The 24,624-nt window shown below is 36.2% G+C and overlaps 1 protein-coding gene across 1 annotated transcript in view; it reads right to left on the bottom strand.

Moving 5' to 3' along the window:
• Positions 1–412: 412 nt before the first annotated feature.
• The window catches only part of LOC113098478 (contactin-associated protein-like 5), a 48,853-nt gene continuing 24,641 nt past the window's right edge, over positions 413–24,624 (bottom strand). Inside the window, exons 10-24 of the mRNA XM_026263587.1 lie at positions 23,755–23,926; positions 19,445–19,551; positions 18,940–19,059; positions 17,682–17,882; positions 14,483–14,639; positions 13,564–13,691; positions 8,714–8,884; positions 7,647–7,865; positions 7,266–7,505; positions 4,767–4,991; positions 3,059–3,192; positions 2,753–2,837; positions 2,027–2,230; positions 1,213–1,287; positions 413–609 (exon numbers count right to left, since the gene is read on the bottom strand). Of these exons, the coding sequence (XP_026119372.1) occupies positions 413–609; positions 1,213–1,287; positions 2,027–2,230; positions 2,753–2,837; positions 3,059–3,192; positions 4,767–4,991; positions 7,266–7,505; positions 7,647–7,865; positions 8,714–8,884; positions 13,564–13,691; positions 14,483–14,639; positions 17,682–17,882; positions 18,940–19,059; positions 19,445–19,551; positions 23,755–23,926 (2,435 nt within the window). The remainder of the gene's footprint in view (positions 610–1,212; positions 1,288–2,026; positions 2,231–2,752; positions 2,838–3,058; positions 3,193–4,766; positions 4,992–7,265; positions 7,506–7,646; positions 7,866–8,713; positions 8,885–13,563; positions 13,692–14,482; positions 14,640–17,681; positions 17,883–18,939; positions 19,060–19,444; positions 19,552–23,754; positions 23,927–24,624) is intronic.

Here is a 24,624-nt window from a genome sequence, read left to right as displayed (position 1 = left end):
GAAGATGTTTCTGGTAACCTAAAAAAATTCACAGGCTTAAAATATGTGGGTTTAGTTTGCTTCGTTAACAGAATAATTAACACTTCAGAGTCTGCATCTGCATTCATGCAATAAAGATGACACTCTCCAGTTCAGTTTCTATCCAGAGGGCATATTACTGAATTAATACAAATACCTCCTAACACACCACTCATATCCCATAAATAACCTAATGTTGATTAATCCAACAATTGGGGCAAGCACTGTGAAAACTACAAGCTACTACTTACACAGATCAGAAGATTCCACTGTTCCCAAAGCGAGGAAATCTCCAACTAACTGTCCTTACCGGATAGTAAGGTTCTCATGACATGTTTGCTGAAGGAGACATGGGGGGAACTGATAGCTGAACCAAAAGCTACAAGACTGTCCATCAGATGTAGTACTCTTGCATGCTGTCTCTCATGGAGTTGTGAAGGTGAAACTCTGCCCTGTAAGCAGCTTCAAGGCTACGTTGGTGTTCCTTTTCTTGGAGTCTTGCAGTTCTTTGAGCTTGACGATGTTGGTAAAGGAAACGAGTCATCACTGCTAGCACACAGAGGGTACTGAAGACCGCAGCTGTCACCACACCTGCGAATCAGAACGGACACTCAACTTACAAGGTGTTTTGAATTGGAAATGGGGCCGTTCACACAGAGCGTTCTTGCATTTATAAAAAGCACAAAAAAGCAAACCAAAATTTGACAAGGCAATTTTTTAAAAGGTTGAAGTCTTATTTAGCTAAAAAAAACTAAAACCTGATTCAGGTTTGCATCGATTACAATTCAGAAAGTGATTAAAATGGTTGCATCTTGTGTGAAAGACATATATTCAAAACAGGTTCAGCTTGAAAGGATTTGAAAATAAAATGAAGTAAAAAATTAAATGCCAATGAATGCAACACTCCCACAGTCTCACATCTCACAACTATATTTCTCATTTAATGGAAAATTTATGCTGCCAACAAATAACTAACAGTGAACAATCCCTTGTGACAGTTTCAATGGAGATTTTATTACCATGAGTTACTGCGCACAACAAATTACCAATACAAAGTCATTACCCATTTCTGAAATAAAGAGAGCAAAAAGGAAAGATGAACATAAACAATATGTGTGATAGTGAAAGCTCATTTCATACTTCACTGACTGTTACAAATGAAACAATGAAGCAGACTGAGGTGGTAAAACAAACCTCCGATTACAGCTGAATCAGGCTGGCTGTCGTCTTCGTGATGCTCGTTATCTTTTCCCACCTCCTCTCCATGATCTACAGAGAGGTGACACATGCATCACACAGAACTAACACGGGTTAAACTGTAAAGAGATGTATGGGCAAGATGCACATTTTAAGAGTCCAACCCTTTTGTTTTTCACAATGCTGATTATACTTCCCTTTCACTGCATTATGTTTTCTGTTTTATGTTTATCATTCAAAAGTGAAAAGTAAATTTTGTTTCTAAATCTATTAATTTCAGTTACAAGGTAGATTAGTGCTATGGTTGATTGGTAACTCTAGGTAAAATGTTTAGAAAATTCGACATAGATCTCCTCATTCCCATACAAACTTGGACCATGCTCACTGTAACTATTACTTTAGTGTATGTTTTATAAATTGCATCTATTTTTCTCATAACTAATCCTGCCACAGGGCGTCTTTATTATGCCTACAATAACTATAAAGCCACAAGAGCCATTCAAAACACAAAAAAGCACACCAGGTGATTTGTCATTTCATTAAAGCAGACCTGTGACCCACTGTTTTCACAATTACTGTGGAGAACTATAAGGCAACTGGGATATGTTTCCGACCAAACACATATTGTGATGTCCCTTCTTTTAAAATCAATATTTAAATGTTGGATACGATATGTCTGACAACATTCAATCCTAAAAATATTCCTTAAATTGTACAACTGTGAATTGCTATGCAAATAATGCACTCAAAGGCTAAAGCTTTGTATTCTTAAACGGCTTAATTATTTTTGCATTAATTTCCAAGAACTTACCAAGACGAGATACAGAGGTTGAAAGGTCAGCTAATGCTCCGCAGTTTGATTCCAGTAAATGTCCTCGTATGCTGACTAGAGAGCTACCTCGGTTCAATAACGCTGCTTTCAGTGGAGCAACGTGGTTGTACTGGACAGATGAGAAGCAGCCAATGAAGCCTTTAGACCCAGCATGAGCTACCTCATCATCCATGACATCACTTCCTGTTTGGAAAAAGAAAAGCATGTTTGTCAAAGATTGTTTTTGTCATACATATTAACAGTAAATACTCATCAAAAGCACTGTGTACAGCTATTGTGAGCATTCGTATCAAAAGTTACAATTACAGACAGGCAAAAAGTTTCACTAGTTTCATACCCCTGAATATATTTCAGACACAAGCACAATCCTGCTCTTGCACCGTTAATACATGTGCTTCGTGACTGCTAGACACTTTGAGAGACTGAAAAAAAGATAAAAGGTTTCAAACAGTCAGCCTTCATTGGTGAATCACCCTTGTCTAATGTCAGGAAAGGGGAAATTTCAGACCGATCAAGCATCATGACAGGTTCTGAAAAGTCATGGCTCTATGTAGCTGGGAAAACTTCAGGAGCAAAACAACATAAAGGTGAGTACGAGTGTAGATATTTTGAATCCATATTACAGATAATGTGCAAAAATGCTTCCTTTGCCACTTTTCTCCCCTTAAAGGAGTCTTTTTAAACAAGAACAATTATATTCATTACCTGTGACTTTTCCCAAGGTCAGTGACTTCATAGAGTTAAATGCTGCATCATATGAAAGGGTGTACTTCTTATTTTCATGGTCAACCTAAGAAAATCAAGAGCAATTGAATGAATACATGAGAAACTGCATAGAATGCAATGCAATTCTAATAAGCTATTATAAGAATTGTCTAAGGTAATACAGAAATCAATGTACTAAACAGGCTGTTTCTCAGAACTATCTGTACTGCTTTCATTATTGATCTCGTGTTTCAAACAAATCCAGTGTAAGCACGCATGTTTCATGTATGTACTGAAATATAACACCTGAACAAACACGTCCTTTCCCTCCCGCTGGATGTGAACTCTATGCAGCCGTCCATCTGCCAGGCTGCTCAAGATGGGGATGAACACATCCGGTCTCTTCTCCTTATGCAGTTTGTACCAGATTTGTAAACTCCCTGAGAGGAACAGATCAATGCATTAACATATTTGGCAAAAGTTCCTTATAGCTGTAGTCAGGGATGAATGATTTTTTGGGGAGCATGTTGTAAATCATTGTAACAAATCAATTTTATTATCCATGTGGTACTTGGATGAGTCATGCAAAAATGAAAACCATGTAACTCCAGTCATGGTGAATTATATATGTTCCAATATAATTTGGGAGTCATCCTGTAGCATTATTACAGAGCACAGCAGATGGACTTCACAGCTCCAGCTCCCAAGAAGAGTCTTGCATAAGTCTATGAGACAACGTGTTTATATATAGACTATGTAGGACCTTAGCAGCTGCTCTAAAAAAATTATAAATATTAATTCCCTGGCAGCCTCTAGCCTTAACTCTGTACTGAATTTGTCAATACACATTTATTTGTCCCTCCTACACACATATAGTGCCAATAAAGGGTCAGCGTGTAGGTCGTGCTGAAATTCCCCCACAAAGTTGTTAGAGTTATATTTGAGACATCTCTTAACACTTCTTGTCAGTATTTCTAAAAAAGCATTGTGTGATTAGATTTAGCTCAACAAGAATGTGGGTGGTGCTATTATGTAGGAATGAGTGTTGCATAATAAAAATCCATATTTTGGTAAGCTGGGTGAAGGCATGATTGATCTTAAAAGCACAGCTCTTTACTCAGTCTTGTGTTTCAAACATGTAAGATTTTCTTGGAACACAAACCTTACAGTGCAAGATGCATGCTGCTCGTTTTGATGCGATAAAAATAAATGGTAACCAAAAATGACAAAAATTATCAGCAGTCAACATGTTTTCTGTACTATATTCTGATGTAAATATATATATATATATTATAGCATGCAAGTTTTGATTTAATTTGCTAATATATAGCATTATATATATATATATATATATATATATATATATATATATATATATATATATATATATATATATATATATATATATATATAGTATATATATATTCTAATTTATATTTATTTCACTTTTAGTATTTTGTCATTATGGATCTTGACACATTTTGGGTGCCATTCACTTTTAAAAGCATAGAAAACATAAGAATATTGCCCTTACAACTCCACAATATCATATGGGTTTAGAATGACATGAGTATGATTACATTTCATTTTTGAGTAAACTGTTCTTTTAAGAGTTTTAACGCAAGCCTGCAGAACAGCATGAAATTAACAGCTTTGGTTATATAACAACGTCTCATCTAGTTTGGACTGTTAATGTTTTGCTAGTTAATTGTGATTTATTACGATTCTAGCACATCTAGTGATCTACAAGGCTGTAAAACTGACAGTTTAAGAAGCAAATGAGCAGGATTAATCAGTGGCCGTGTGGCCTAAATCTAATTAGAGAAGAGCACAATCAGAGAACTATAACTTTTTATGTTTCTTTAAATTTAATCTCGCAGTACAGTATTCCAGATAATAGGGGATGTAGGTAATTCATTTAGTGCTGCAATATCCCTATTATAGACATATAAACCTTTCATAAACTAATGTCATCCAGCATTGAAAATGATAGACGTTTGCACAGCCGTCTCACCGTTCCGAGCTAAGATGATGGCCACATACTGCTGGCTGAGGGTGTTGACTGTGAGCAGCATGGCAGGACTCTGTGTGGTCTGGAAACTCAGTGCCAGGTTGTCTCTGGTCTTGCTGTACTGAGAAGGGACAGACAGCACTGCAGCCGACCGGTTCTGTATGACAGAGAACGGCTCCTGAAAAATGTAGGTGACTGAAGCACCTCTTTCAAAGGACATGGACACCTCTGTGGACATAAAAAGACCAGATGGATATTCAGCTGATTTCCTACGAGTTTTGTTTAAACACTTTGAATTTTGTGACTCTTGACAATGCATGCAGTACATTTATATCAATTGATTCTACAGGCAACGGACATACATAATTTAGTAAACAATATTCTAAATACAATTCTACATACATTTCTAAATCTTAAAAAAATGATATAGCCGAACAGCTGCACAAGTGTTAGTCTATCCATTTTATGCCCATATGTACAAAAGGGGACAAATCTTTAGAACAATTTGTATGGTAATGTAAACTGTAACCATGTAAAATATACTGAAGTGAATTCTGAATAGTAGAGAGATTTCACTCTTGTTTTGTAAAGATATTTTACAAAAGAATTGTTTTTATAATTCTACCTCCGTGACACTTTAGTATAGGGACCAATTCACACTATCAACTACTTGCTTATTAGCATGCCTTTTAATAAAACATTGGCTGTTTTTAGTACTTATGAAGAACATATTCTGCATCCCTAATCCTACTCAATTGCCTAAACTAAATAACAACATTTCTAACTATTAATAAGCAGCAAATTAGTAGTTATTGAGACAAAACTTATTGTTAATGGTTTGTTAATAGTGAGAATTAGACCTTTTATAATAAAGTGTGACTGCTACCTGTTGTTAGTGTTAAGTGTTTTTGTTGGGTGACAATCTTTGGTGGTGTTATGAAAGAATGACTTGATTGCAGACAAGTATGAAGTGTTTTGGTAGTTTTAGTGCATTTTGAATGTGAGATGTACTGATGTGCCAAGTGGATTAGATGAACTGTGAAGAGTTTTGAAAAACTAACCCAAGTATTGAGAAATGTGTCCTAGTGCTCAGTTCAATCCTTTTTTTTATGTTAAATGTTTTGAGTTAGAAGTTTTATCCTTTAAGTTTGCAGGCTGGTCAACAAGTCAACAAGAAAAATAACTTGTAGGACATTTTCCGCAAATGTGAAACATTTTGAAGTGAAACAGGAAAAAGACAGACAGAAAGACAGACAGAGAGATAGACAGAGAACATACGCCGATGACAGACAGAAAGAACACACAGAGAAGATTAAAAATCGAGATATTAAACATTCCCAGTATCATAATGCGTCAATGACTATTGCAGCAAAAATCAGAACAAGTACTTTGGCATTTATAATTACATTTTCTTCTGTCTGTATTTGAATAATGTGCATCATCAATGGCAGGCTCTATTAGATACAGACTATCAGACATACAGACAGACAGACAGACCCAGGCAAGAGAACAGAACAGTCAGACTTTCTCATCTCATAACCAGTGCCTTTGATCAGCACAGCTCATCAGATCAAACTAAAGAACGGCAGCTTAATGCACATCTGACTTTCTGATGTCTTCATGAATACAAATGTGTAGATTTTCCCTTCTTGTTTACGGACAGATTATATAACACTATATTTCTGAAAAAAAAGAAAAAAAAGTCTGCCAGTATGGCATAACTTTCATTAACAAGGTGCTAGAAAAAAACACCCACACAAGGAAAGTGCAAATTCAAACATAGCAAGGTTAAGATAAGTCATTAATACTTGGTTGTTCTGTCATAATGGAAGGGCAGCTTTTGTAAACTAAAGAAACCTAGCAAAAAAAGATTCCGTACATCAAGATGTTCAAAAATCCCACTCAACACATACGCCTCCGAGACTTCTGCGCCTCCAGTGCTCATACAGGCAACATCAAAGCTCTCCAATCCAGCACCAGAGAGCCTTTGATAGAGCAGAGTTATTCAAAGACTGGCAGCGCTTGCCCACTGACATATGGCTAACTTATTTTTAAGGTACATTATGCAAATATATAGAAGTCACTTAGTCATCCATGAATTCATGTCACATATTACATGGCAGTTTCATCAGGTCCAAGACAAAGATGATGCTGTTGGAAGCATTCATTATTGCTTAATAACTGTCTGCAAAATAATTATATTTTAGATTTAGAATTTTTATTGTTATACTGAATCTGTTATTAAAAAGATAATGCATTTTACATTCAAATTATTTATTCATTATATTCTGTTTATTTTGTATTCATCTAGTAAAGTAAAACATGGATTCTCTCATGGATTCTCTGAAATTAAACATTGTATTAGTTATTATGAATAGTCTTTTTAAGTGCTTTCTTTTATTGCTTTTTTTCCTTTTATTATTTGTTTTTTTTTTTGTGTGTATTACTTGGATTAAACAGTTATAAAAGGTTTAATTTATTTATACAAATTTGGAATATTACCTTCTGTGCAAGAGGGTCCCCCATAAGCAGAATTAGTGCAGTCGCACATGTAACCGCTGCTTTTCTCAATGCATTTCCCCCGATTGTGGCAGAGCCCAGCTGAGCTGCTGCAGTGACCAGCGCACCCTGAACTCACTCCTGGTGTCACTTTGGCTCGTTCCTCCAAGTCAAAAATCACTCCATTCATGTTAAATGCTCGAATGCATCCAAGAAAGCCTCTTTGTCTTGTGGTTGTGCCTCCTGAGAGATAAGAGAGGAAATTATGGGGGGGGGGGGGGTGGGGGTGTAATCAGAAATACTATTCAAAAGCAGATGCATACTATTCGACTGAATAAACAACTCTTCTCTCTCTGCGGTGCCCTTTCAAAAGGTTTATTTTACCAACAAACAGCTGGCTTCCAAGCTGAAGGCGAAGGTGTCCATCAGGTGGGGTTTCTATGATCCGCAGGGGCAGCTGGTCGACCTGCAGGCATGCTTCTTTCACATTGCGCTCGGCTCGAACCCAATGCCACTGCCTGTCGTTCAGTGGCACAGGAGATTTGACGGTCAGGACAACTGGCCCGTCGCCCACATTAAAGGAGAAAGTCACAGCTGAGGGAGCTGGGTAAACAGGAACAATGAGGAGAGAAGTCTAAATAAGTGAAAACGAACACTTCTAAACGTGCTAGATAGATAAACAATAGTGTTCATTCATTAGTTTTTTTTTTCAAGGAAAATATTTATTTTATTCAACAAGGATGTATTAAGATGACAGTAAAGACTGTTATTATATACAGAATGATACTGTTTCAAATAAATGTTATTTTATTTTTTTTAATTCAAATAATCCTGGAATAAGTTGTTTCATGGTTTCCACAAAGATATTAAGCAGCTCAACTGTTTTTAATAATAAATGTTTCTGGAGCAGAAAATTTGCATATTAGAAAGATTTCTAAAGAACAATGTGACACTGAAGATTGGAGTAATGACTGCAGAAAATTCAGATTTGCCTATACAGGATTATATAATATTTAAAGTATATAAATATAGAAAACAGTTATTTCCAAATGTATCTTACCAAACTCACACCTTTGAAGAGTAGTGAATATATCAATGTTTAACAATCTAAGTTGAATAAAATAACAATTATTTTATATGTTTAGAATAAACATGAACAATGAACAATAGTACAGTGAAAAATCTAAATGATAAATTACACTAAATGCATACATTTTTTCATTGTTAATTCATTATATTGCATAAACTAATTGTTAAGAAATAGATAGTTTTTGTAACTTTTATCTTTTTTTATTGTTAACTCATTATACCTATTGTATAAACTAATTGTTAACAAAAATATATTTTTTGTAAGTTTAATCTATTTCTTCTATAAAAATTATTTGTTATACTGCTCAATTAGAAATCTAACATAGGTCCTTTACAGATGTTACAGGTGTGCTGGGACTCACAGCTCAGCTCAACCCGGATAAAGTCTCGAATGCCCATGTTTTCCACAAAGACCCCAGAGGGGGAAGCAGTCTTGAAGTAGAAGGAGACATCAAGGGAAAGCTCCACCTGGAGAGCTGGGAACTGCAGATATGAAGCTGCTTGGTAAAAAGATACAGCATTCCACAGGAACTCTAACAGAGAAGAAGAAAGACAAATGTCATTTATTTGACAGTTTACATATTCCTTTTATAGACTGAATTATCTGCTTCTGTCTGCTTGTTTTCTTCTCTCTAGGCTCTACCAAAATGTTTTTTGCCAGCTGAAAACTCCTGGCGCTCAGCTGAAAACTCCCAGCTGTGAGAGCGCAGCGTTTTTTTTTTTTCGTTGAGATGCTGTGATATGGTATATCCACTGAAATAATGGCAAATACAAAGAGAATTAAATGTTTCTCCAAACATTATTTTCTATAGCAATATTATGGTAATCCAGCCATTCAATCTGTTAAAGACATAAATACTCAGAGACAAGCAATATTAACTTCAATAGTAACTCAATAGCTGTTCTGTTTCATCCCTCTTGACCACCAGATGAGGTGTTAAAGCACTAGTTTAAGCCAGCTCGAAAGGTCGAAATAATATATCAAAAAAAGTCACATGGTGACGTAGACTGAGCCTCGAGTATAATAGATACACTAGCTCATCCTTCGGTCTCTTTCTCTTTCTCGTTTGTCTGTGATAGGTCATTTTTCAATCGATTTTTCGCGCTGTCAAGTGAAGCTTATCACACAGGCAGATGAAGAGGGTTCTAAGAGAATGGATGACGAACCTTACAGTTTCTCTTCTCCATCTCGCACCGACTTTGACGTGCATCTGACTCACTTTTTTAGGATCACTTCAATATGGTGCTGCGCAATCTTCCCCACAGGAGAATAGAGTTTTGCCAGCCACAGGTGGTTCTAGTGGTGATTTGATTAATTCTGGACTAATTCCATCCTCCGTGGATAATACCTTAACTCTGCTCCAGATGGCGGTTGCTCGTTTAGGACTGGATAACTCATCAGTGCAGCCAGCCCAGTCCAATGTCTTTTTTAGGCAAACTTCAGCTGGGTCTAACTTTGCTATGCCACCATGGAAGGATTTCATAGCAGAATTTCAACCAATTTTCTCCCAAAAAAGAGCAACCTGTCGCTGCCCTTGTGGCCCCGTGGGACAATGTGCATTGCCCCAGTACTCGCTACTCAAAAAGGCATATGAGTCTACCGCATATATAACTCATTCGGAAAACACAATATGTCAATTACTCTTCGCCACAACTTGTACACTTGAATCTGCAAATGGGGACCCCTTGGTTTCACAACTCCATCAAACTGCACTCCTGGCTATGGGCCACATAACCCGTGAACTGGGGTAGTCTTACAACAACGCTTCTGACAGCTCGCCGACATGTGTGGCTTGCCCAGGTGAAACTAACAGAGGGATGTAAAAAGACACTATGAGACCTCCCAATTGTTCCTGGTCATCTGTTTTGACCCAATATCCAAGAGCTTCTGGAAAAGAGGTTAAAATTGTCTGAGGTCACTCATCAGTTGACTCAGGTTCAGTGCGCTCTTGTTTTCAAGGTGCCGGACATTCAGGCTCGACATAGTTTTGCACCAGTGGGGCCAAGTCAGTTACTTCCTCATTTCAAAGAGGGATGGTGGTTTTTTCCAATTCTAGACTGGAGACATCTAAAAATGTTCTTGAAAACTCTTCCCTTTCATTTGTTATGTGCAGCAGATGTTCTTCGTTCAGTAAGCAATGAAGATTGTTCCACAAGCATCGATGTGAAAGATGCATACATTCATGGTCTGACTGCTCATCACCACAGTCATTTTTTTTTTTAAATTCAGTTTCAAGAACCAGACCTACCCTTTCAGGTTCCTACCGTTCAGCCTGTCTTTAGCCCCTTGAGTTTTCACTAGGTGCATGACTGCAGTTCTACATACGCTGTGGTCCAGAGGAATGTGAATCCTGCCTTACCTGCTGTGTTCACCCACAAAACAAGCTGCCCGCAACACCAAGCTACTTTTGTAGCATTGGCAGAAGCTGGGTCTTGCAGCCAAAGAGATAAGGGGTTGTCTGAAACCAGTGCAAACAATAACTTTTCAATGGAATGACAATGGACTCCCGTGTAATGTCTTCAACCCTCTCACATGCTCGAGTGGGCAGTATTCTGCAGCTCCTTGTCTGTTTCCACCTGGGCAAAAGCTTGCAGTACAAGACATTGTTACAACTCTCAGGGATGTTAACCACTGCCACTTCACGATTCCACTCGGCTTGCTCAACCTCAAGCCTCTGCAGCAGTTGAACAACAGTTTGTGGTTGAGCCCTGTAAGACATTTTCAATGGCTTATTGTTGTCTCGTGCAGTTGTGTCCAGGAATTGATACAGTGGAATCACCAGGAGTTTCTTATGTCAGGTTTTCCTCTAGGGGTCGTTCCTTCTCGGCGAGAGGTCACCACGACTGATGCTTCCTTCTTCGGGTGAGGGGCATCATGGAATCACATGTGTGTTTGTGGCCGGTGGTCTCCAGTTTGGTCAAGTGGTCACATCTATCTCCAGGAATTGCATGCAGTTTTCCTAGCCCTGCAGCATTTCTTGCCAGTTATTTCAGGCTGTGATGTCCTTATTTGGTCCGACAACACCTTGACAAATTTTCACCTAAACAGTCAAGGTCTCTGCAACCTACCCACAAGATACTTACTTGGTCTCTTCCTTGACTAGCATCATTGGGGGTGGTTCACCTCCCGGGATCGAGAAATCAGATCTTCTGCACCCAGGGCAATGGAGGCTTCCAACAATTTGTCAAAGCAGAAGTGGATGTTTTCGCAACAGAGGTGAGTTCGCTTGTGGTTTGCAAGAACAGAGCTTTGTCTCACGAGTGGCCAAACTGTCTGCTTTATGTCTTTCCTCCTCTTCCACTTTTGTGGGACACTTTACACAAGATATCTATGTGCAACCAAAGAGTGTTACTGCTAGCACCTTGTGAGCCTGCCATTTTTCGTACCATAATTAGGACAAGAACTGCATCCACACATCAGCTCTATGCAGCTCTTTGGAGGATTTTCTTGTTGTGGTGCGAGGAGCATGGTTTAGAACCTGTACACTGTGAAGTTCCTGGAGTTCTCAGCTTTTTACAACATCTTTTGGATTCAGTCAAAGCAGCCTCCACGCTGAAATGTTTAGGTTGTGGCCATTTCTGCACATTATGTTCAGGTTAATGGTTCTTCTCTTGGTTCTCATAATCTCTTTTATAGGGGCCAGGATGGCTGAGACCAGATTTTCCTGCATGGGATTTGCAACTTGATTTTGTCTGTCTGCCACAATTTGCCTTTGCAGAAAGCTGACCTAAAATGGATATCTTTAAACACTGTTTTTTTTGTTGTTGCTGTCAGTTGCAACTGCTAAGCATGTTAGTGAGTTATGTATGCATTGGTTGCCAGATGATTCTGGTGTTGTGCTCAGAACAAATTCTTCTTTTCTACATAAAGTTCTGCTTCCGCTGTTTATAAATCAATTTAGCAGCTTTTCAGTCAGCACCACAGTCAGATTATTTAGGGGATCACCCTTAGTGTCCTGTGCTAGCCCGGAAGGGACATGTGACTGCTACAGTACCATCCATTTAGGAGCAAAGATCAGCTTTTTGTTTGTTATGGGGGTTCAAGGAAAGGGACCACTGTTTCAAAGCAGAGATTGTCAAATTTGATTGTTGAGGTTCTCTTTGTGGCATACAAGAAGCCCCAAAAACCTTTGCCAGAGGCTATCTCTTGTCATTCCACTAGGGTTGTGTCTACAACTTGAGCTGCTTTCAGAGAAGTCTCTATGGCAGATATTTACGCTGCTGCTACTTTGGCTTCCCCATGTACTTTTGCCTGCTTCTACAAGCTCAACGTTCCTGCACCTCATGCTGTTAGTTCAGCAGTTCTTCAGGAGCAACCTTGAACTTTTTTTCAGGCGGGTGGCATTCCTCATGACTGTATTGGTAGGAGTCATCCACTAGTGCTTAAGCACCACCTCTGGTGGTCAGGAGGAACAAAACAGAATACTAGTTACATATGCAACTGTGGTTCTGTGAATTCCGGATGACCGCCAGAGTTAGCTGTCACTCGGAATGCGCGAGAAAGGCATATTGAGACCGAAGGCTGAGCTAGTGTGCCTACGGAACCACTTAACTTTATTGGTATATTATCTCTACCTATTGAGCTGGTGCTGCGATAATCTACTAGTGCTTAAGCGCCGCCTCTGGCAGTCATCCGGAATTCACAGAACAACAGTTACATATGTTACTAGCGTTCAGTCGTTGTACAAACAGGGTGGTCTGTATTAGTCCTGCCCCTCCTCCACTGTGATTGGTTAGCTGACTAGAAAGTGTTAGTGATGAACGCAGCGTATTCCTGAAAGTTGAACTTTCTTCAACTCTCGGGGCAGGCAGAGAAAAAGACATTCAGCATGCTCTTGGTGTTTTAAGAAATGCAGCGCTCCCATGTAGAACTAGGGCTGCAACAGCTAATCAATAAAATCGATTATTATCGATAATGAAAATATTCAAAAACAATTCTCATTATCAATTGTTTTAAGGACATTGGGCAGAATGTGGAATGGTGTGTTTTTGTCAGTATAATTTAAATATAGAAAATAGGGGTTTTCATCTGATTATTGGATTAATCGAAAAAAACTATCAACCAACTAATCGATTATCAAAATAATCCTTAGTTGCAGCCCTATTTAGAACAACAAAAAAAATACACTAGCCGCAGGGGAAAACACGGCCTTAGTTTCTTTTGAATCCATCCGTCATGTATGACAACAGCAGAAAAGATCAGTTCACGTACTGTCACCAGAGCACTGCAGGGGTCCCACGACATACATAGCTTCAGAGCCCAGTCTGTAAGTATCACCAACCACAATCTCCCGCACTGGCAAGTGCTCCTTATATGAGAGGACACCAGTGTCATTCTCCCTGTAAACAACAGATGAATAAGGAAACAAGACATAGCTTTATTTTGAACAAAAATGTATATATTAGATATATTTTATTTAGCAAGGATGCATGAAATTGATCAAACATGTCAGTAAAGGTTTACATTTTCAAAATAAATAAATAATAGAAATAAAATAAAAAAAATATTTCAAATAATGGTGCTCTTTTAAAAATCCTATTCAAAGCTAATAATAAGAAATTTTTCTTGATCACCAAATCAGCATATGATTAACAAAGGATTATGTGACACTAAAGACTAGTAATAACTGCAGATTCAGCTTTAAAATTATATTTTAAAAGATATTTAAACTTAAAATAGTTATCTTAATAAAATAAATGCAGCTTAGGAAAGCTTAAAAGGCTTCTCTTTTTTTTTTACTTTCTTCAAACACATACTATACACACACACACACAATAGATACAATTTTATATACAATACAGATACAATTTTAAATACATATCATATATTGTAAATTATAAACATACTTTACTGACTGCAGTGACCCTACAATAAGTCTTAATAAAAAATATGTAGAGTATGAAAAATGATGTGCTTTAACAGCTGTTATGGATCAGGTATAAATTATGCATAAAACTAGTCTAGGCTTATATAAAAGGTGTTTACTGTGTTTCATCTGGTTTTGAGCCTTGTCTGTGCACATAATTGCACAACTTGTGTGCAATTATCAGTGAATTAGGCCCAGTGTTAGTAAAAGTAAGGTCCATCTCAGTAATCTAATAGACGTCATGAGGTGCATTTGCCTTGTTACCATGACACTCTGTCTGCATCACAGTTGCAGAAGTAGTTCATGTCAGCACAGTTCTCTTCCAGACCGCATGAACACTGCTGCACCCCTGGCTGAATTCCTCCCCAGTAGGTCCTCTTCTCTCCTCTGCGGTCCACCCACCAGGACAAAGGGGAGCTGTCTGCAACGCCAGACTTATTAATGTTAATGCAAATGAAACACACAGATTCCATTTAAGACCTTTACAAATCAATTATTTACAGTAGATATCATAATAGAGTTTCTTGCCTATTGTTGTTAATAGACTCAAATATATATATATATCATAAGGGGGTAAGTCATAAGCATACTATCATATATGTGGTCATAAGTCATAAGCATACTTGCAACTGACTAATAATGATACGTGTACATAAAATCCACACACTGACATTATAGAGCTTTTTTATTTACTGTTACACTGAAAAAAAATGGATACAATTTTCACTCACAAAAATTGCCAGTAAATTTTACAATTAAATTACAGTTAAGAAACACTAAAAAGTTACATATTGAATTGAACATGAAATTTTGAAGTAGAAAAACTGAAATAGTATTTTCTTGAAAAAACATACAATTATCAAATATTATTAAAAAATATATATATATCATCAAGACTTATGTAAATTTCAGTAATTTCAAATGGACACACATTCGTTAAGTGTAAGGAAACACACACTGACTAATATACAGTAGATGGAGATATATATATATATATATATATATATCAGATTAAATATCTATTTCACTTCTCCATGACTGTAATTACTTGATCAGTGATGACAGCAACTACCTGGGAAATATGATACTTTTGATTTGTGTGAAAGAGAAGAATTTGCATGAGTATAGACATTGAAGAACTGACAGATCTTTAAACTGACAGCTTAATTAAGCACACTAAATCAAAACACTTGTGATAAGGTGTGTTAATAATTACTTCCAATAAATCTGCAATGCATATTAATGCCAAGTGGAATTTAATCTGGGCAGTAATTATGGATTTAGACTGGGATGACTGCCAGACTGAATTTTTATTTTTTTTATTCTCTGTTAGCTGATGAACTACAAGAAGTTTACAACTTAAATTAAAACTACATTTGGCATTCCTCTTGTAAATTTGATTTACATCTGATTAAATCATTTATATTGTTTATAAAAACCTGCCTCCTGACTTTGAGCGAGTGAGAGACATTACACTTTGTGATGCCATAATATTTGTTCACTCTCACCTCTAAATTGAAAGGAAAACACTTTGACAAACTAGACAACAGCCTCAAAATAATTTAACACAAACTGATCTGTGTAAATGATGTGATGTAAATGTAAATTTGTTGTGTTAAATTTTTTTTTTTTTTTTTTACTATTATTGTAAGAAGAAGAAGAAGAAGAAGAAAACTGATAAAAATCTTGAAAATCAATATTGTTTGGATTTGGTGAGAAATATATTTACATGGCATGCTCAATTCATATAATTATAATAATAATAATAATTGATAACTCCTTCTTTTAAAAGGGTCACATGATTTTGCTAAAAAAATAACATGATTTTGTGTATTTGGTGTTATGAAATGTGTTTATGTGGATTAAGTTTAAAAAAACATAATTTTCCACATACTGTATTGTATCTATTGTTTCTCCTCTATGCCCTAAATTTTTACAAATCTCAACATTCTGAAAAGCAAGTTATTCTCTGATTGGCCAGCTATCCATTGCATTGTAATTGGCTGAATACCTCAAGCGTGTGACGGAAATGTTACGCCCCTTACTATACTGTGATGCTGTGTCCCGGTATTACGAGACAAAACCAATAAAACCCATAATAAATTAGGCATTTGATGCATCTAGTGGGGACATAATTACAGTTTATAATGACTTATACTATGTCTTTTTACGTGTTGTGTTGCATCGTGCCCCGTAAACATAAAACCATGTCTGAATTTGTGATCTGAGAAATGACAAACAACAAGCGCTACTCGACACTGCTCAAAACTCACATTTTAAGCATCAGTGGCAAATTTTTAAACATGAAAACATACTGACAGACTGTGAGTCAAACCAGCTGGCATTGTAAACAGTTCTCAGTAAAATGCGCTGCAAACATCTGAACATTTCGATTGAACTGTTCTGAAACAATGTTGTAAATACAACTTAACCACTGATTTCTAGTTGTGTCCTCTTTTGGAAGACCAAACAAAGTAGTTTTGCTTTCACAACAAAACACGCAATACTACAGCGAGAATCAAAGTTACGCCTTCTTTCTTTGCGTAAACATTTGGGTGGGGTTATGCAAATATTTCCACACAGTGACATAGATATGTAGCAGCGTATTTACATGAGCCGTTTTAGGAGGGGCATGGACGAGTCTTAACTTTAATAAAGAATATCTCTTTGAGTTTGAGACTATAGTCTTGGCAACTTTAGGGATCTTATCTATACACAAACAGTTTGTAACACTCCAAAGAGAAAGGAAAACTTGAAATCGCAACATGTGACCCCTTTAATTAAAGTGACCAAGACATTTGCCTATATTACCTGACTTATAACTAAGATAACACATTTTAATAGCAAGAGGGACAGAGAGAAACCAGTGTTTCAAAAAGCAATACAAATAATTATGCTATTCTTTGAAGCCAGCTGGACCAGAAGAGAGAGACAGAGAGAGAACCCCATACCCCCCCACCCCACACACACATTTTTTATGATACAATAGGTAGGGAATAATAATCTTGTTTATAGTCTGCAGTGACATGATATCTGCCTCAGGAGAACAGAGCTACATCAATTTTTCATAAACTGAGGAAAACTGCACATGACTCCCTCCAAGAGCTGCCAAAACTGAAATAACAGCTTTTGAAAACCTCTCTCTCTTCCTTCCTGCAGACACTGGATGACCATTATGACCTTTCTCACATACGTTTGGTAAGATGCTAATGAACCGAATATTTTTGCATGGTAAAATTGTCTAGTAACGCACTTCAGAAAAGTGTTTGTCTACATTTACTGTCATGATGCTTGACAGACCGAAATGTCTGCATGTAAAATTTTCTGATTTATGCTGATTTCATATATTTCATTGTTCATCATAATTCAGAAGTACTAATATTATTTAGTACTTAATAAATAGTAACATGTTAATCAGCATTGATCCATCCCTAAGCTCTGAGAGACTAAGGCCAGTACTTACCCCAGGGGTTAAACAGCCGTGACCTTCTGCAGTGGTAGGCGATTCTCTGCTCACAGTGTTCTGACAGAGACACCAGGGCCTTCAGCTGTTCAGATGAGGCACTATAATTAAACCATCCCACATATGGCTTCTGCAGTGTAGAGCCTCGTACTCTGACTGCATTCGAGCTGTTGTGACGAACCACTGTCCACACTTTGCTTCCTGAAACATTTGATGCTCTGAATTATTCCAACATTCCAGGACACGTAAAAGGTACAAAACAAATGCGTATCTTTTTTACCATTTAATAAGAATAATAATAAGAAAAATTCTAACAGGTAGTGAGACATATGGACAGACAGATGAAGTAAATAAAACACAGGGAGTTGCAGACCAAGACAACATTCTCAGTGAGCAAGACAAAGAGATGACAGTGCTGTGCCCTGGGCTGCCCCAGAGAATACTGCCACCCAAAGTAACTATAACTGTCTATAATGTCTATTCAAGCATTTACCAAAGCTCAAAGCTTATAGTTTCACAATTATTTTTTATTTTTTATTTTATTCCCTAATAAATGTAGTTACTGGCTATTCAGAACTTCTACAACCCAAAACAAAAATAGCAGAAGTTAACTAGATTCGCCGCTTATTCAAAATCACTCATTAGATTTAAATATATTAATTTTTTTAATCTGATTCTGAATTATTAAATGACTTTCAATCAATCATTATTTGTGGAAACAATAAAACTTAAATAAAATAGAAACAAAAACAATTATTGGTGACTTCTCTTATAAAACCATGTTTGTTGTAATTCCCAACCATTGCTCACTCCAAAATGAATGTTTAATGGCAAACACAAGGTTAGCAGATATACTGTCAGTTCATAATGGGTTTTTGCTTTGTCTCCACAAAAGTCAACGTACTGAATTCAGCATTTTTAAAGTCTATTCCTACACTGACACGCATTCAATTCGGACACAGGACACGTCATCTTATACTTGCGGCAGGATTTTGAACAACCTCTGGAGTGATAGTCATTGAAAACAACTAATTTGTATTTTAAAGACATACCACTTCTTGTTCAGTGTGTGATCCTCTTTACAGTTAGTTTTGTTAATGTTGGAGCCTCACGGTTGGAGGGCATAAACTATAAATCTATAACGCTAATTCCAGACCCTGTAAATAAATGACTTTTGAACAGAATAAAACACATATGAAAGATATAACAGTTTGATCCAATCTAACATTTGAGCTGGGGGAAAAAAGAAATAACCGACCTGTAATATTACAGTAGACCTGAATAGGATCAAGAGGGCCACTTCCATCAGGATCTATCGAGAAATATCCAGAAGTGCTTCCAGCAAGCCTGTAGTGTTCACATGAAGCTTCATATATGGCTAAGAATTCAAAAAGAGAATACAACATTTCATTAAGTTACCTGAATATTTCACAAACAACATCAATGACATTGTTTGGAGCTTCTGGATAAAACAGTGCTGTCTAGATGTCTGTATTTTAGCAAACATTATGAAAAGATGATTCCTTTGAGCAAAAAACACAGATCTGCAAATCAAGGATTAAAGCTTCCTAAAAATCTGATTGAGTATTTCATAATGCAGGCACTGTACAGTATGTCATGTTAGTTTTGCGCCGTGTGCATGTTTTTAAAGCTTTTTAAACTCAAATTCAAATAACCCTAAGGGAATTTTGACAGTGAACAATACATAATAAAAATGAACAGTAAGTGTGTCTAAAATGTAGGAATCCATTGCGCAGACCTACAGTTATGGCACGTAGCTCCACTGTATCCTGTACCAGTGCAATCACAAGAGAAAGACGACCACGTCTGGGAACACCGGCTGCCATGCTCACAGAAATTATACAGACACCTGTCATATAAAAAGAGATAGGTAAACATTTAGTTCAAGTATACAGTAAAAAATGAGAACAAACCAAGTGTGACAAAGGATTAGAAATGTGCTTTGAAACTAAATATAAGCAGTCAGCATTTATTTTTAACAGGCTCATTTTGAATGAAAGTCCTAAGACGACAGAGAACTGACTGCATGTCCATCTCAAGTCAAAATCAATTTTCTGAGACTGAATGAGTATGTCAGCATACAATTAAGTTGTCTGTTGCTGGCATTGAAATAGACCTTAATGTGGCCTCACTGCTCAGACAGCACCAAACAGTCTGTTAAATCAAGAGAATCGTTGTGCTTTTGACAGAATATTTTATACCAAGTGGAGCTGGATCTAATTTAGAAAGGGTAAATGAATATGTGAATTTGTGCGAGGGGAGTATCAGAGACGGTGGATGTGACTGTCGCTTGCCTGCAGAAAATTAATTTCCTTTTCAAGAATTTATTTGCTTTTCTATGAAAAGCACAAAGTCATGATGGTCCATAACCTCTAACAAAGGGAATCTTTTACAAATGAAAGAACAAAATCAACTAAAGCTAAAAGCTTACACAAAAGAGGTATTCAGTGTAGTCCTGGATGTCATGAAATGCAATTTTAACACTGTGTAAAGAATACACGAATGTACTGTACATGATCAAAATTTCAAATTTAGAACTTGATTCAGCAAATTTCAGCTCATTTCATCCATCTGTTTTCCTCAGTAACAGAGTTAGATGAGCTTTTGTTTTCTTCAGAGTAGGGAAGTCTTGCCTGTCGATAATACAGACATACAAAAATTGATATGCTTGCTGGAGACGTGTTGATTAATAGCGCATTAATTTGTCTGCTTTCACAATTACCAGCCTTTTAGGCCTGCATATATTATTTCACAGAGCTCAGTTTGCACGCCTAGTCCCTGAAGAGCCCACTTTATGAGGCCTCCACGTACTGTCCAATAAAGCCATTCAAACAGCCATTAACCACTACAGGCAGAGTCAACTGCAGGCCGGATACTGTTTCAGGTGATGATTTCATTACCTCTCTGCTATTTCTAGTCATGCTTGGAAAAAAGTTTTGCTGGACCATAAAATTATGGCGACCAATGTGCAGAACTGCTCTGCAGCAATAAACTGCCCTGTGAAATTTTACTGAGAGATTTCCGGTAAGGGGACATTGTCAAAAGTAAAAGTCAATGACCTGAAAATTTGTTGTAAGGTTGGTGACGTGGAAAAAAGCAGGACACACCGTGTGTGTTTTTAGTGAGTGATGGACAGCCGATCTCCATTCGTGATTTTAACTGCTCACATAAGTCCCATTAAATCACAAAACAGTCACTCTAATACTTCAGTAACATTAAAAATTGATAACAGCATTAATATTATTAGCAATATAAATCCAGAATGGTGATACAGAGACATCAATTAAAGGAGAACTTACACATACATCAGAATTTAAGGGAATTATAACTTAATTATGATATGAAAACGAATAACCTTATCATCAAGGAGACACGCAGCAATACTGAAGAAGTTACTTTGGGGTTTTCAAACAGATGCTCAGACATGATGATACTCTTGTATTTTTCAAATATAAAGGCAAGTATATAGTACCATTCAATAACACTTACCATCAAAAGTTTAGGGAATTATTATAAATATTATAATTTTTTGGCTATTCTTTTAAATTTCTAGTAATTAAAGAATAGTGATTAAAAAAAAAAAGTTTTACATTTAAAATATATTCATACAGAAAACTGTTACTTTAACTTGTAATCATTCACAAATAAATGCAGACTTGGTGAACATAAGAATAATAAAAAAAAAAAATCATAATAATAATAATTCTTACCAACCCCATTTGAGCGGTAAAGTACTTTCATATATAAAAATATTTCTTACTATATCAGTAAAATTATAGAATACTATTTATACTGTGTAAAAAATTAAGTGATATTATAAAATCACTTAATTTTTCATGGGAACTATTTTATTCTACTGACAACAGTTTTAAACCTCAGATACGCTGTCAAAATTAATAAGGTTAATGGGTTAATATATTTATGTGTGTATGTGTGTGTGTACATATTCATTAAACTCTCAATTTGACAGCATATCTGAGATTAAAAATTGCTGTCAGTAGAATAAAATAATTCCCATAATATCAGGTGAAAATCCCTGAAATAAACCACATTACTAAGACAATACACTGAGGCGTTATGTGGGGGATATTATTAACAACTGAAATAGAATTATAAGTTTTAACCTACATACTTTAATTAATAATTCCTCTACACTGCTTTTATATGAAAGCCAAACTAGTTCTGATAAGCTCATGTAGCTCATTTAGAGATACCTCACCTGAAACCGTTTTTCCCATGTCACCACCTTCAGACAAAATAAGGACTACATCATTAAAATAAATAAATGGATGTCTTTCACTGAGGCTTCATTAAGTTTGAAAATGTAAGTGCCAGACCAAAAAAAAAAAAATAAATAAAATAAAAAAATCTCCATGGAGAAGCTCTCTTTGACAATATCCAAAATCCAAAAGAGGGCAAAGCACTGCAGGGGTCAGCTATTTTGGCACTTGATTATCAGAGACGCAGTCTGAGGCTGCATACAGAGGGGACAGAGACGGAGGAAAGGTTCAGTCTAGCAGCCGGGAGCATTCACCCTCTGGCAGGCTCACAAAAACTGTCACATAGCTCACAGCGGAGGCCCTCAGACTATGACAGCTGCTCATGAATGATTTAGACTTGCCACTGATGGAGGGGTCTTGTCATGTTCATACAAGTTCACTATTAATAAAACCCCGCTGTACAGACAAGCCAGTGGGACATGTCCCTGCCGCCAAATAAAAACACATTGAGAGACTGAATAGAAGCCAGTACGGTGAGCTGGTTAAAGTGGAGCAATTACGGTGCTCCTGAATAATGCAAAAATATACTTAAGGTGAGAATATTGTTCCCAGGTTAGAACTGAATAATGTCTGAATTAAAGAATAGTTTCAGGCTTGTTTTTTTCCAGAGTATGAAGAACTGCAATTTGAATGTAAGGAAGTAGAATTAAAATGAACTGAAATTCAAAGACATGCATATACAGTATGACATTTAAATACCAACTGCAGAAATGTGTATTTAATTGATATATTTTATCATATTTAATAAATTCATTTTTGTGCCCACGGTGGAAGAACTTTTCATTTCCAAGAATGCATTACCTGTGTGGAAATTTTATAGAATTCAATTCAGTAAATTCCTTATCCTTTCAGACCAATTCAAGTTCAGTTGTGTGTTGTGAGCATTTAGATATTTAGGTGAACTATTCTTTTAATCAGCAATCTGATTTTAATAATGACTTAGGTTTTAAGGCTTTAGGAGTTAATATATAAAGTTTTCTGTAAAATCTTTTAGGATAATTATGTTGAATATTATAATATAGATAATACTATCTGACACTACATTTCAGAAGTTGGGGTATATGATTTTTTTTATTTTTTTTTATTTTTTTAATACCTTTATTCAGGAAGGACACATACTGTAAACTGATTTAAAAAATGACAAAAATGTAAATACATACTTTCCATTCTTTAAAGAATTCCACCAAAACTAACTGATAATTAACACTGATAATTTATTATAAATACATTTAAAAAATACCGTACGCTATAATGGAAATGTATTTAAAACTATTTTAAATTGTAACAGTATTACAGTTTTTTTTTTCTGTTTTTTTATGAAATAAATGCAGACTTGGTGAGCATAAGAGATCTCTTTCAAAAACCCAAACTTTTGAACTATAGTAAACAAGGAGACAAGAGTAGAAATCTCTCTTCCTTAAAGCAGGACCACTGTAGACCTGGGGGACAGCAGGGGTCATGCAGCTCTGGGTCGATGAGGCTTCTGATTCCAGTACGCAGTAATGAGAAGAAGTGCAAAACACAGCACTGAGCTTGTTAGCTGGACACAAACCTAAATGAAAGTACAAATGAACTTCCCCCAGTTCTAATTAGGGCTCTGCCACTAGTCCAACTCAACCAGCACGACCTGGGCCTTAATGACAAAGAACAGCTCTGACATGTTCAAGTTTCATGAATAAAATGAAAACCAGTGTATATTTTGTGGTAGACAAATATAAAACAGCAACAGATATATTTAGCAGGCATATGTTCGACTCTGAGGAAAACCTCACCTGTCACGAATGCCACATAAGTCAAACTGTAGCTGATTGTAGCTTCCTAGATGACCTTGCTGGACTGACAGAAGATCAACAGGTTGGTTGTTGACAAGGATGAGCCGGACACAGCCTTGAAAGGCCATTGTGGGATTCAAGCAGCTGGAGTCGTTCTGGGATATAGGACATCCTGAAAGAATTGATGAAAATATACCTGACTGTAGGCATGGATGTTAGAAGCAATAATAATAAAAAAAAAAGTGCTTCAAAAATGAAACTAATACAAATACTCACACACACACACACACCAAAAAGTAATTTATATTTTTCGAATTTTACTTTGAAGGCCTCCACACATCATCATGTTCTATGGCTTGACTGACATTGACCTGTCAGTCAAAATCAACAAAATACTAGTTTTAAAAAACATAGAAATATTGCTATTTGATTTGTTTATGTTGCATTTAATATTTTCTACATAACATGAATGGGTAACACTTTATAATAACTGCATGCTATTAATCATTGGTTAAGCATTAGGAAACAGTTAATTCATAATTTATAAAGCATTAATAGACATTTATAAGCAGTTTATAAATACAGATATAAATGCTTTATACCTGATTTAAAAGCATATCTATAATGTATTTAATAATTGTTTTTTCATACTTTATTAATGATCAACTTATCATTTCTAAATTAAGTATAGCATTATTTACACACCAGTTATTAAGGAGTTGTCAGTGGTTCATAAGATCACTTAGAAATTGTAAGTAAATGATTAATAAACTATTTAAATGTGCATTCATCTTTTTATTCAGACATATAGTAATAGCTAATTATAGTTTTAATAAATGGTTTATTAACATGTATTTCTAATGTAATTCA

This window comes from Carassius auratus, unplaced genomic scaffold (genome assembly GCF_003368295.1).
Source record: "Carassius auratus strain Wakin unplaced genomic scaffold, ASM336829v1 scaf_tig00216569, whole genome shotgun sequence".
In the NCBI taxonomy this organism is placed as follows: Eukaryota; Metazoa; Chordata; class Actinopteri; order Cypriniformes; family Cyprinidae; genus Carassius; species Carassius auratus.
Note: the sequence above shows the minus strand (reverse complement) of the source record. Positions and strands in the feature narration are given on the sequence as shown.